Raw genomic sequence first — 12424 nt, forward strand, 5'->3', positions numbered from 1 at the left:
GAGGAGCCAAGCCAGCGGAAGCCAGCATGGCATGGATGTGAGGCTGGCTCTCCACAGGTACAGATAACTGTGTAATGGAGACTCACTTCCCTGTAGAAGGGCCAAGCCAGCTGAGGCCCGAATGACAGGGATCTGAGGCTGGCTCTCACGGAAAGCCCTGCACAGTTGTTTGGGCGAGGACTTCCACAGTGTGATGCGCGTGTCTTTTGCTGATGTTTGAAAGGTCAGTCGCTACAGCTTTAAAGACACGTCCCGTAGCCTGCCACGGCTCCTTGCTTAGGGCTGGCGTCGGCAGTGGCGCTGCCTATGACGGTACAGGTGGCCATTCTGAGCTCTGCGTCTCCCCCGACTCCTCACTGTCCTGTGCCTCCCTTTCCCTGACATCCACGTCACACTAACTGTTCCCTGTCGAGGTACAGCCGTCCTCTGACACACAGGCTCCATACAGGGCACTGCTTGCCTCACAAGCTTAGCCCAAAGCCTGAGACCTGCTCTCTGGGCCGGAATCTAGGTATTGGGCCAGTTTTCGGGATGCCAGATGGGACCTGGATGTTTCCTGACTCTGTTCGGGGTTCTCAGATATCCCGTGTGTTTCTCTTTGTCTTTCTGGTCATCCCCACGATAGACAGAGGGGCAGGTCACTGTGTGTCAGTTAGAGCCTCCCTGTAGATGGGAGAGTATCATTATTCATGAGGACGCTGGCCTGTGTGGGAGGGAGGAGAGAAGAAATGGATTCTAGGCAGCCACCAACAGTGCCACCATCGGCCCCAAAGAGCCCCTGCTTCCTGCACTTACACAATCCCAATATGCACACGGGCTGAGTACTTCTGTGTATGTCTCATTCAAGGGTCAACAAGATGCCGGGAAACTCCAGAGTGTACACAGTAAGTGAAGGGCAGAAACCAGTGGTCCTGGAGGGAGTGGGGAGCAAAGAGATCAGCAAGGAACTGCAATAGAAAAGTAAATTGTTCCCAATGAACCACATGTTCCATCGTGACCCAGCTCTGTCTCAGGGGAGAGTTTGGAGTGTGTCAGGTTTATAAACAACTTCGCTTTCTCTTAAAAATCTAAAAGTATCTATAATACAAATTATATATATACATATATATATAAAACATAAACAGTACTTTCTGTGTTTGTTTGTACAAGTCACTAGGAAATCTGGAATTCCAACAATGAGAACTGAAAGTTGTCTACGTGTCCCTCACTATATGACAGGCAGCCGTCCCATGAGCACCTTGGCTTATGGGGAATCACTTGGTAGATGGTCACAACTCAGGGCTCACAAAATCAGAAGAGAGAGGTGGTCTCAAAAGATGGGACAATTCAGACCCTGGGTGTGGGGTGGGGCAAGTGTGTAGGGGGCAGTAGGAACCTCTGTTGTGCTTAGTGCCTGGATGCCTCCAGAATGAGGACATGGAGCCCACCGTGGAAGGCATGGGACAGGAGATCTGCATGGCAGCATCTGTCAAGCGTCAAGTCTCCTCTGTGTGCTGATCAAGTGGTGAATCTGGAGTCTGGTTAGCCTCTGGGTGGACCAGCACCTCCCTCACTGTTTTCAAACTTCCCTTCCCTTTTTTTTTTTTTTTGAGAAAAGGGGTCCCCTCCTCTTCCATAGGCCTATCTAGACAAATCACCACACTGACACATTCACGGGGCTTCCTGGTGTTGTCTGGGCACTGGCTCAGGTAGCAGGATACACAAGGTAGGCTTCTTCCCTAAGACTCATGGTCTGCCGGGCTCTCCTTGGCCGCCTCCATCCCCCACAGAATAGTTATCTGTGTGTAGAGGTGGGATGGCCAGATAGGAAGAGGCCTGGGTCAGGCTCCCTGAGCCTCAGTTTCCCAGGAGATACCCTTGAGAGGCTCAATGTTGCTTTCTTGGTGGCTCCTTCCCTGCCCCCTCCCTTTGGTTCTCTCTCCTTACTCCTAAGGACTTGGGTGTCTCCCTGGTTATAACACTTTGAGGTAGGGTAGTTATTAAGCTGGAACTTCAGGAAACCAAGGAAGGGAAGGACTGTGTGCATTTCCAAGTGAAGTCCCCCCCCTCCACTCGTTTGCAGGGCTTGGATGGCCAAAGGGTCAGGTTGACCCCACTGGGGATTCTGGCTAAGGTGCCCAGCCTCCTAGAACAGAGTGTTAAGTGAGGCGCCAGCATAAGGTCCCCAGGGTGAGGCTGGCACCGCTTCCCCTGGCCACATCCAAGGACATTACTTGGCTTTTGGGTGAAGTAACATCCAGAGTCACTCTCCCACTTGTGTGACATTTACTGTGACACGGCACAAGCCATTCTATAAAGTGTCCTATGTTCAGATTAGCCACGGCCTAGGAGGAAGTGGAGGAGAAAGAGCCAGAAAGCAAACAGCCTTTCCCTGAACACAACTCCCTCTGTACACAAACACGATCTGGCCTCTGGACCCCACCCTCAGCTTTGGAGCCAAGTGCAGATCCCATCCCCTCAGCCACCTGCAACTCAGTCCAGAGAAGTCCAAACAGCATTTACTGAGCCTCCTCCCGGAAAGATGGGGGGGTCTAGGGGCTGGTCCTGACCCTGCCCACGTGGCAGTGCCTCTTGGGACCGGAAGCAAGACCTGTGATGGAGACAGGGGTGTGGTGGGGAAATAGATGGGACTGGTCCTGGCTCTAAGCCCCCTGAAGATTGGGTAGCCAGGCCCTTCCTGACTCCGGAGACTGTCTGTGCTAGACAACGTGTTAGGAGTGGCAGAGAGCTGCAGAAAGTCATAGAGAGACACACACAGTTGACATGACTGTCAGACACGCTTTCAGGACTCTGAACTCCTCCAGGGACAGGCAGGAAACAAGACACCTGATAGAGACACTGTCACAGACTGCCCAGTGGAGTTAGGAACCCAGAGGACCTTGAGAAGTAGAATGATAGCCGATCGTGTTTAGCTTGCTCTCAGTCCTGTGCGGCCACCCGTCAACTGCAGAATTAAGAGCAGCCGTCAGCTAGGTCCCTGAAGTCCATTTGAGGCTTCCTGGGGGTAAACTGTGTCTGAGAAGGAGAACAAGGTCTTTACCCTTGGACTGGCATGACTTGTTCTCAGCAATTCAAGATTTCTTGTTCAAAGCCTGTCCTATCAGCCACTGTGTATGTCTGATGTTGGGGAGTGGGGACTCTGTCACAACCCCCCACACACAATGAGTCTCTGATCCTTTGCTGCCCTCTGTGGCTTTGGGACATTAGCTTTTTAAAAGCCATTAAACACAACGCATGGAGGGGCTGGAGAGATGGCTCAGCAGTTAAGAGCACTTGTTGATCTTTCAGAGGACCGGGGTGTGACTCCCAGACTCCCAGCAACTCATAACTACATGTAGCACCAGATCTGATATCTCTGCAGCACCAGGCACGTATGTGGCTACACGTATACACATGTAGGCAGACACTCATAAAAATAAGTGAATTCTAAAAAGAAAGCTTAGAGTTCCAACAAACAGGACAACATGGGTGGGTCCTTTCTACTAACTTACGTAACCTGGCTAACCTCTTTGAAACTCCTTCTGCCCTCTGACCACCACTCCTTGATTCTGGCTTCCTACAGAACTGACATCACACTGTTTCCTGTAAGTAGAAGAAAACTGCTTCAGTCTTTGCTCTTCTATGGAGTTCAAATCAAATTTATTTCTCATCATCCACTGAGAGGATGAGGGAAGCATTTAGCTCCCGGCACAGACGTCCTTGTGAGTTCTGCCAGTAAATAAGAGACGTGGCCACTCTATTTCATAACATACCATCAGCCTGAGGCCATACAGTGAGATCCTCCTGTGGTTCAAGCTCCAATGCCCTTACGATAGGGTACCTGGTGTTCTGGCACAAAACCTGTTAGAAATGCTCCCGGAAGCTGAGAACATTTGGTAAAGATGGCTGTAAAATGATATGGCTGTTGGTTTTCACCCACCCTGTTACCTACAAATCTACACCACAGAGACAGATGGCTGTGGCAAATCGTGTGGGAAATGGATCCCTTGCTTGTTAGTGGAAGGGCCCACATGGGAGCAGTCTGGAGTCTGTAAGAGGCAACAGAACCTGGGGTCTCAGGTCTTTCTCCTCAGCACAGCAAGCTCACAGATGAGGACTCTCTTGCCACCTCCTCTTATCAACACTCATCACCCTGTGTCTGCCTCGGGGCTCTGAGATCTTGCCAGTCTTTTGTGTCAATTTGTCTACGCAAGGGGTCGCATTTTTGGGTATCCTCTTATCTCACTCACCTTCTCGCTAATTTTGTCCCTTCACTCCCATCTCTCTGGATTTTTCCAAATCGTGGGTAGAAAATTCTCCATGTACTTTGCCACCTGTCATAGACTGGCTTGTCCCAGTCCCTCCCTGCCCTGGACGCTGTACCTGTATCTTCCCTTATCTCAGATCCCGGAGGGGAGGAGGGAACTATCAGGAAGGGCTGCCCACCCCTCTTTTGCAGTCAGGGAGACTATTTCTCACTCCTCCAAAGACAGACCTTGCTGTGCTGGCCAGTTTTATGTCAACTAGACACAAACTAGAGTCACTGGAGAAAAAGGAACCTCAATTGAGAAAATGTTTCCATAAGCTCCGGCTGCAGGCGAGCCAGTGGGGCATTTTCCTAATTCATGATCAATGGGGGAGTGGCCAGCCCATTGGAGGCGGGGCCATCCCTGGGTGGGAGGTCTTGGGTTCTGTAGGATAACAGGCTAAGTACTTACCTGAACGGGTGGGGGAGTACAATGATCACGAAGGTGGTTTTCTCAGGGCAAAGCTGATGTGTTGCACTCTGGATGTACTGATCCCTATGATATCCCCAAATTAGGGTAGCTCAGCTGCATAATGTGTGGTAGTGTGGGACTACATTCATTCTTTCCCCTGGAAAAAAAGAGAAGAAAAAAATAGGTTGAACACGCCATGTGGAACAAGGCAGTAAGCAGCATCCCTTCATGGCCTCTGCATCAGCTCCTGCCTCCAGGCTCCTGTCCTGACTTCCTTGGTGATGAGCAGTGACGTAGAGGTGTAAGCCAAACAAACCCTCTCCTTCCCAAATAGCTTTTGGTCTTGGTGTTTCATCAAAGTAATAGTAACCCTAGCTAAGACAGCAGTTGGTACCAAGATTATGACGATGTTGCTGTGATAGACCTGACCATGTGTTTTGGGGAGGATTGTGGTAAGACTTTGGAACTCTGGGCTAGAAAAGTCATTGAGTATTCAAAATTAGTGATATGTTCTGTGGGAGCTTGGAAAATAAGAATTCTAAGAGCAGTGCAGCGGATGGAGGCCTGGCTTCTGAAGTTTCAAAGGGAGGCAAAGACTCCACTAGACCATTTGTGTGAAGATTCTGCGGTGTCTGGTCAGGTGTAGCTGAGAAATCAGCAGTGAGTTAGAAGAAAGCAGCATCACTGAGGTGAAGTCTTCTGGGAAGTGTTTCCACAGTCAGCACACACAGCTGTGTTTCAGAGGTAACTCAGCTTGTACCTCACGCTGGCAGCCAGACTTGGTAGTGAAAGAGTCGCCCTGGAATACTACTTCTCAAGGCGTCATAGAGACCCGCACAATGTGGCAGGACTGGGGTCCTGAAGAGAGCTCAGGGGAGGCTGTTGGTGAAGGGGCAACCCAGTTACAACAGAAGATGCAGCATTTTGGAGATGACCACCAAGAACAGCAAGAGCAGCAGCGGAGTGGAGCCAGCTGGAACCTAGAAGACAAGCCATGTGTGCTGCAGAGAGCAGAGCCGGAGGAGTGACCCAAGCCCTTTAGAGGAGCCCAGAAGATTGTGAGTGGATCCCAGACATTGGACACTGAGTTGTTCACACAAGTGGAGTTTCATTTTTCCTGTATCAGACTGACCCATAGTATTTCCCGCTTCAAGTGAAAGAGTGTTTAACTTATATTTTACTTGCAGATAAACAAAAAAGGAAAGGTTGTGGCTTCACAGTGATATGTTTGTGTGTCAAGTTGACAAGCGGTCAATAGTGCTGGCTAGTTTTATGTCAACTTGACACAAGCTGGAGTCACTGAAGAGAAGAGAGTCTCAATTGAGAAAATGCCTCCAAAAGATCAGGTTGTAGGCCACCCTGCACTTGTAGGTCATTTTTGTGAGTAGTGATTGTCAGGGAAACACCAAGCCCATTGTAGATGAGGCAACCCTGGGCTGGAGGTACTGTGTTTGGTAAGGAAGCAAGCTGGGTTAAGTGATGCTGAGCAAGCCCATAAACAGTATCCTCCATGGCCTCTGCATCCGCTCCTGCACCCAGGTTCCTGTCCTGCCTGAGTTCCTGTCCTGACTTCCGTCAATGATGACTAGAGTGATACTGAAGTATAAACCATATAAAACCTTTTCTCTCTAAGTTATGGGATTGCATTCAGCAATGCTAACCATGACTAGGACAACTGTCCTCCCATCCTAGAGGCCATATGCAGTGGCAACCTATGTTTGTTTGTTTGTTTTGTTTTCTGTTGTCATTTTTCACTGATTTTTTATCAATACCTGCATGAACCAACATGTAGTCCACTGGAAGACTTTAAACAACTTTTAACTGCTGAGGACCTTTACAACTCCAGCCTGTGATTCCGCCCCTCTGCTCATTGTGAGGACATGTGCGCCTGTGTACATATGTGCTCACACAAGCCTTCCTGATTTCTTTCCATGTCTGAACCATCATGGCTCTGCCTATGGACTTGCTGAGGAGGAGACGCATTCTTAAAGACACATTTTGAAAGTCACGCAGCAGATTCCCACTTTTCTTTTCTTCCAAGATGAATCTAAGGTTCAGTGACCTGCCCTGGGATTGAAGAAGGTTCCTGAAAACACAGCACAAGACTGTCTGGCTTCAGTGGCCTCCTCTGTGTCAAAGAGCTTATCAGCCAGCTGGGTGATCACACAGTGTGTGCAAGAGGAGTTAGATCTACTCACCCTTAGGGGCTCCTGACATGGGAGGCTGCACCTCCAATTCATACTCACTGTCTTCCAGGGGAAAATCTGCAAGAAGCCATGCTCTATTATCCTTTGGGCTATGAGTGTTCTCTACCAACTTCCAACAATGATGACATTTTTTCTGGTCCACTGAAGACCTGGCCATGGTGAGTGGCCAGGAAGGGACTGGCATCCCTCCTTGCCAAATTCCCAGATGACCCTGGGCTGAGCAGTATAAAGGGCAGCTGAGTGAGGTCCCAGCACAGCTTTCTCAGCCTGCAGAGTGACTTGTTGGACGCCTGTGAGCACAGACTCTGGAGATGAAGGCCCTGCTCCTGAGCTTTGGCTTTGGCCTTGTTGCTGTCCTGCAGGCCCAGGAATTCCCTGACACGGAAGAGATCCAAGATGTGAGGCTGACATGGGCAGGAGCTTCAAGGGGGTTTATGGCAGACAGGGGGTTGAGGTTGGTGGTTGGGCCCCCATTCCTTCTTCATCTAAAGAGACATCATTTTAGAGTAAGGCTTTAGCCCCTGCTCTGAAGGAATGGCAGACATAGCATGAAGATTCTGGTCAGATGGGCCTGGGTGCAGAGGGCTGGAGGACTCCAGAGTCCATGTTCATCCCTCTTCACTACTCTCCAGGAGCCCAGGGATCTGTGACAGTGTCACACTTGCAAGAGGTGAAGGCCACATTGCTGTGGCTCTGGTGGAGACTGTTTATTTGATGGGTTGATAGAAAGGGAGCCTGGGAAGTGTTTCACTTGTCCAGAACGTGGGAGCCAACTAGAAGTGGGGCCTAAGGACTAGGAGCACTCCTGGGGTCTACCTGAGCCCTGATGGGGAGTGCTTTCTGCAGGTGACAGGAACATGGTACATAAAAGCTACAGCATCTGACAAGGAGATTCCTGAAAACCTCCGGATTGTGTCTGTGACTCCCATGACCATCACAGCCCTGGAAGGGGGCAACCTGCAAGTCAACTTCACTGCCCTGTGAGTGTGACAGCTAAGTTGGTATCATTCTTCTTGACCTTAGCTTGCTCCACACAGGAGAGCTGGGGGCTGAGTGGGGTGCAGAGGGTGAGCTGGGGTCTTGGGGTTAACAGTTTCAATGAGGGTGCCTCAGACTAGAGAGGGTCACTGGATGGTAGGTAATTCAGAGAAAACATCCCAGGTGAAAAAGGGCACCCACTTTCTATTCTGATGGGACATGCTTTGTCAGTGACCCAGGCTCTTGGGTAAGGGTTGGACTCCCAGACCCAGCATGAACATGCAATCTGGACCTGTTCACCTCCCAATGTAAAATTCTTCTTGGGAGAGAGACAGAAAGCAGAATTTCAAAGTGACCGAGAGTATGTGCAGTGCCCTAGGGAGACATCTTATAGGGCTCTACACAGACCCTGAAATTCTAGCCCAATCTCACCTGTGTGATCTATCGTCAGTATGGCTAATCACTTGTGTGTCCTGTCATGTGTGTGACCTCCTCTTTGTGTAGACTCACACATGTGTGACTTCCCATTTGTGTGGCTTCTACCTTCGTGTCTGATCTCACATTTGGGCTCCTGTCACTTCAGTGACCCCTGAGCAACATGACAGTATCTGAGATGTCTTATTGGGATCTGGAATTTGGGCCGCCCCCTGGCCTCGCAGTTACCCCGGGATCTCCCCTTTGTTCTTTTCTTCCAATCCCACTCACTGAAGAGTTTCCTCAGCTGGCCAGGTGACAGTGATTGGGGGCTGGTCCCTAAATATCTCCAGGGACAGAGGGTGAGCCACAGGAGCCACATGGCATGGAAGTTGGGAAGGGAGGGTTTGCTTCAGACAATGTCTACACACCAAGTGGCCCAGGTTCTCCAAGGGAATGAGAAGAGGCTATCAGAATGCAGGCAGCACATGGCATGACACAGAACTGGAGAACTTCAGGATTCAGGGGACTAGAACATGTGACTCAGGAGACCTGCAGTAACACACTTAGGACTCCTTGGCCACCTTGGAACAAGGCATATAGGCCATGCTATGGGTGCTGCCAAGAGGGGAGGTGTGTGGCTGGGCAGTGTGTCTCACAGATTTTGTGTCTTCCAGGATTAAAGGACACTGCAGAAAGATGAGCTTTGTCCTAGAGAAGACAAATAAACCTGACAAATACACAGCTGGTGAGTCCCTAACCCTGAGAGGGCTGTACCCAACCAGCCAGGATACCTGTGAGGCCAGTGTGGTTGTCCCAGGGTGCCCCAGGGCCTGAGAACCTTTACTTCTTCTAACCCTGCTAAGACCCAGTCACTCTCATGAAGCAGTTTTCCTTACACATAGGAACAGCTGACCCCAAACCCTGCATCAGGTGTGGCTGACTTGTCCCTAGAAGAGAACTGGCTGTTGCCTTAGGGTCACTGTTGCTGTGATGCAACACAGTGACAAAAAGCAAGTGGAGGAAAGGGCTTATGTTGTTTGTATTTCCACATCATTGTTCACCATCAAAGGAAGAAAGGACAGGAAGTCAAACAGGGCAGAAAATGGGAGTAAATGCAGGTGCCACAGAAGAGTGCTGCTTAATGGCTTGTTCTTCATTGCTTGATAGCTTGCTTTCCTATAGAGTTGGCGCCATGCACAATGGGATGGACCCTCTCCCATCAATCACTAATTACAATTCCCTACGAGCTTCCCCAGCCTGATCTCATGCAAGCCTTTCCCAATTGGGCTTTCCTCCTCTCTAATGACTGTAGCTTGAGTCAAGTTGACATAAGCCTAGTCCATACAACTGCCAGTGACGTCTCATTGGCTATGGCTGAACTTATGGAGGGAGTCAGGAGAGAGATGTGTTTAGCTCCAGAGGCAGATTCTTCCATTGGACACAAGGATTGAAACATGGCTACCGCCTCAGTGTGTGGCTCCCATGGACATGGAGGGTCCTTGTAACTGAGACTTCGGGATGGTGGAGAAGCTGGGTCAGTAAGACCTGAGCAAGTGTGAGGAATCAGATTGTGAGGTACCAAGTCGGTTGCCAGGCCACACTTGGATCCTTGTTGAAGGTTAGGGGGCTTATTCAGGATCTGTGTCACTGTACCTCCACAGATTGGGGCACTCACGTGCTCTACATCATGCCGTCTATAGTGAAGGACCACTACGTTTTCTACTGGGAGAGCAAGAAACGTGCGTTTCGTTTCCGAGAGGCAAAGCTCCTAGGTGAGTCCCATTGTTGTGAGGTGTAGGTGAGTCCCATTGTTGTGAGGTGTAGGTGAGTCCCATTGTTGTGAGGTGGGCCAAGGGTTCATGGGGGAGGGGGTTCACCACCGTTGGGGTTCTAGGTGCAAGAAGGATGGCTTTAGACACAGGAACCCTCACATGAAGACCAGCCCCAATCACAGCAGTACCATTGTCCTCTTTGCCTGGAGACGAAGGCCTCAGAGCCTCTGAGGTCTCCCCGCGGCTGGGTACTTGTCCACATAGGCACAGAGACAACATGGAGCCTCAGCCAAGGGTGACATATTCCTCCAGAAGGGGATTGGTCACACTGTTCCCAACTGCCTGAGAGAAACTCAGTTAAGATGAAGGCACTATGCCCCTGTGTCTTGTTGTTCAGAAGTTATGGAGGGACGAACATGGTGTTCTGGTCCTCCTTTCTCTGGACTCTCCTCTCTCATAGGCTTCTGGGTCATGTTCCCTCGTGAGTGGGCAATGCCTTACTCTTCACCCCAAAGTTGCTTAGTCCTCTGAGCTGGGAAGGAAATTCTATCGGCTCCCTCAGCTCTGTTCCTGACACCATGTTCCTCCTGGCCTCACCTATAGGCAGAGACCCTGACATCAACCAGGAGGCCCTGGAAGATTTCCGGAATGCTGCGAGAGTTGCAGGCCTCAATGCAGAGAAGATCTTCATCCCCAAGCAGAGTGGTAGGAAGCAAGCTCCCATGTTCTGCTCCCCATGCTGGGAAGCCAGCTAGTCGCTCAGGACAACAGGCTGTCTCTCATCCAGATTTGTCCTTTGGGGCTGGGGACATGCTGGCTGATGGGAGGGGCCTTGGTGTTCTGTCCAAATTCCCTGCCTCTCATGAATCATGTGTTTTATTTCTCTGACAGAAACCTGCTCTCTAGGAAGCAATTAGGGTAAGTGGCTAGTATGGGGGACACTTGAAGAAATATGGTCCTGGGGTGAACAGAGCTTCAGGAGACCCTGTGTTCTAACCTTCCCTACCTGTGCAGACAGGCACAACCTGTGCTCTTGCAATGCACTCCTCCTGTGGGTATTTTGATCAGGATTCCTTCCTGGGTGTTCTGTCCTGGACACCAGGAACCTGCCCTCACTGATACTGTGCAGTTGCTTTGCAGTGGAGAGAAAGCCTCTCTGTGGTGTTCCCTGCAGCTCCCTGCAGCTCCCTGCAGAAGGGACATTCTTCCCTTGCCCCTCCCTTTCCCTGGGTTACCATGTTGACTCCATTTATGACATGGATTGCTTTAAAGGATGTGGCAGCCATGCCTGGGGTCCAGCAGCCTTGCTGGGTCCCTCTTTGCCGTGTGATGGTTGGGAGATGTAGTTCAGAGAACCACCAGAGGCCAATTGACTTGGTGTGGGAAACCCCTGAGTCCAGCCGCATCCTCGTCCTCCCTTGGTTGTGTGGTTGCCCTGAAGTCACCTGTCCCTTCTTTGTACATGGTCATGGAGAATTGTGGGACTCCTTTTGGAGGGAAGAGGGGTAGAACGACCTTTGCACTGTCTATACCTGGTGAGTCTGGCCCCTGCCATCCCAACATTTCCCCTCATGAATCATGTTGTCTGCACTGACTCTCCTCCTTTCCACAGCAGCGACTCATGGGTCCAGGCCTGCCTCACAGCATTGCTCCACCCAGGCCATCTGAGCAAGGGACGCAGAAGGAGCGCCCCCTCTCTGTCCTGGCTTCACCCATCCCTTCCCTCTGTTCCCTACTCCCCTGCTTCCCATTAAAGAACTTCATCATCTCCCTGGTGTCTTTCCATGCTGTGGCTGGTGAGGGGGCTAGGCAGGATGCTCTCACATGGCCCGGAGACTTGGTGGTTATTTTTAGAGGAGGAGAAGCAGAAAACTTGGTAGGATGTATGGGTCCTCCCAGCCTCTTCTGGTTCTCATGGTGGTTTTTTTCTGGGCAAAGGCCAGAAAGTGTTGGGTGCATGGGTTCTCGAGAAGCTGCTCTACCCCGGGCACCTTTAGTGACTTCTGCTGTGTCCTCTCATATCCAGATGACGGGTGTGGTGGGAAGAGTGTGTGACCAGAAGTGAGGTGCTCATATAACTTACTGGCAGGTGGTGACCATGGCAGGATTGAGGGTGGGGGCCATACATTAGTATATGATAGGGACAAGAGGACATTGGGAACCCCCCTTGGAGAATGGGCAGTGCTTTGATTAGTCTCTGCAGTCCTGCTGGACATTGTCATATGCATCTGGGAGGTCCTGATGTTCAGAGGTTGCAGTCTACCATTGCCTAACAGATCTCTCAAAGCTTGACAACATGGAAGACTCCCTACTCCCCCAGCAGAAGGTGACCTTTTCACTACCTGACCTTGTC

General features: G+C 50.7%; 1 protein-coding gene and 1 non-coding gene across 3 annotated transcripts; both read left to right on the forward strand.

The window, feature by feature from the left end:
* Window positions 1-4689: 4689 nt before the first annotated feature.
* LOC121140613 lies at window positions 4690-4857 on the forward strand. Its single transcript, XR_005877537.1, has one exon. It is a non-coding gene; the product is annotated as a U1 spliceosomal RNA (small nuclear RNA).
* Window positions 4858-7144: 2287 nt separating this feature from the next.
* Window positions 7145-11839, forward strand: LOC121140324 (von Ebner gland protein 1-like). Of its 2 annotated transcripts, none has more exons than XM_040745193.1 (7): window positions 7145-7302; window positions 7751-7884; window positions 8974-9044; window positions 9961-10071; window positions 10675-10776; window positions 10963-10989; window positions 11684-11839. In XM_040745193.1, the coding sequence occupies exons 1-6, from the start codon at window positions 7216-7218 to the stop codon at window positions 10986-10988; spliced, it is 531 nt and encodes a 176-aa protein (XP_040601127.1). In that variant the 5' UTR covers window positions 7145-7215; the 3' UTR covers window position 10989; window positions 11684-11839. The 2 variants fall into 2 exon arrangements, with proteins under 2 accessions (XP_040601127.1, XP_040601129.1); XM_040745195.1 differs by having other exon boundaries at window positions 11687-11839.
* Window positions 11840-12424: the final 585 nt, after the last annotated feature.

This window comes from Mesocricetus auratus, unplaced genomic scaffold, assembly GCF_017639785.1.
Source record: "Mesocricetus auratus isolate SY011 unplaced genomic scaffold, BCM_Maur_2.0 Super-Scaffold_100004, whole genome shotgun sequence".
In the NCBI taxonomy this organism is placed as follows: domain Eukaryota; kingdom Metazoa; phylum Chordata; class Mammalia; order Rodentia; family Cricetidae; genus Mesocricetus; species Mesocricetus auratus.

What these genes read in the sequence shown, in the direction of transcription:
- LOC121140324 (XM_040745193.1), top strand. Translation starts at nt 7,216, where the DNA reads ATGAAGGCCCTGCTCCTGAGCTTTGGCTTTGGCCTTGTTGCTGTCCTG. An exon ending in ACACGGAAGAGATCCAAGAT is followed by an intron (nt 7,303 to 7,750) that starts GTGAGGCTGACA and finishes TGCTTTCTGCAG; the next exon opens with GTGACAGGAACATGGTACAT. An exon ending in CTTCATCCCCAAGCAGAGTG is followed by an intron (nt 10,777 to 10,962) that starts GTAGGAAGCAAG and finishes TTTCTCTGACAG; the next exon opens with AAACCTGCTCTCTAGGAAGC.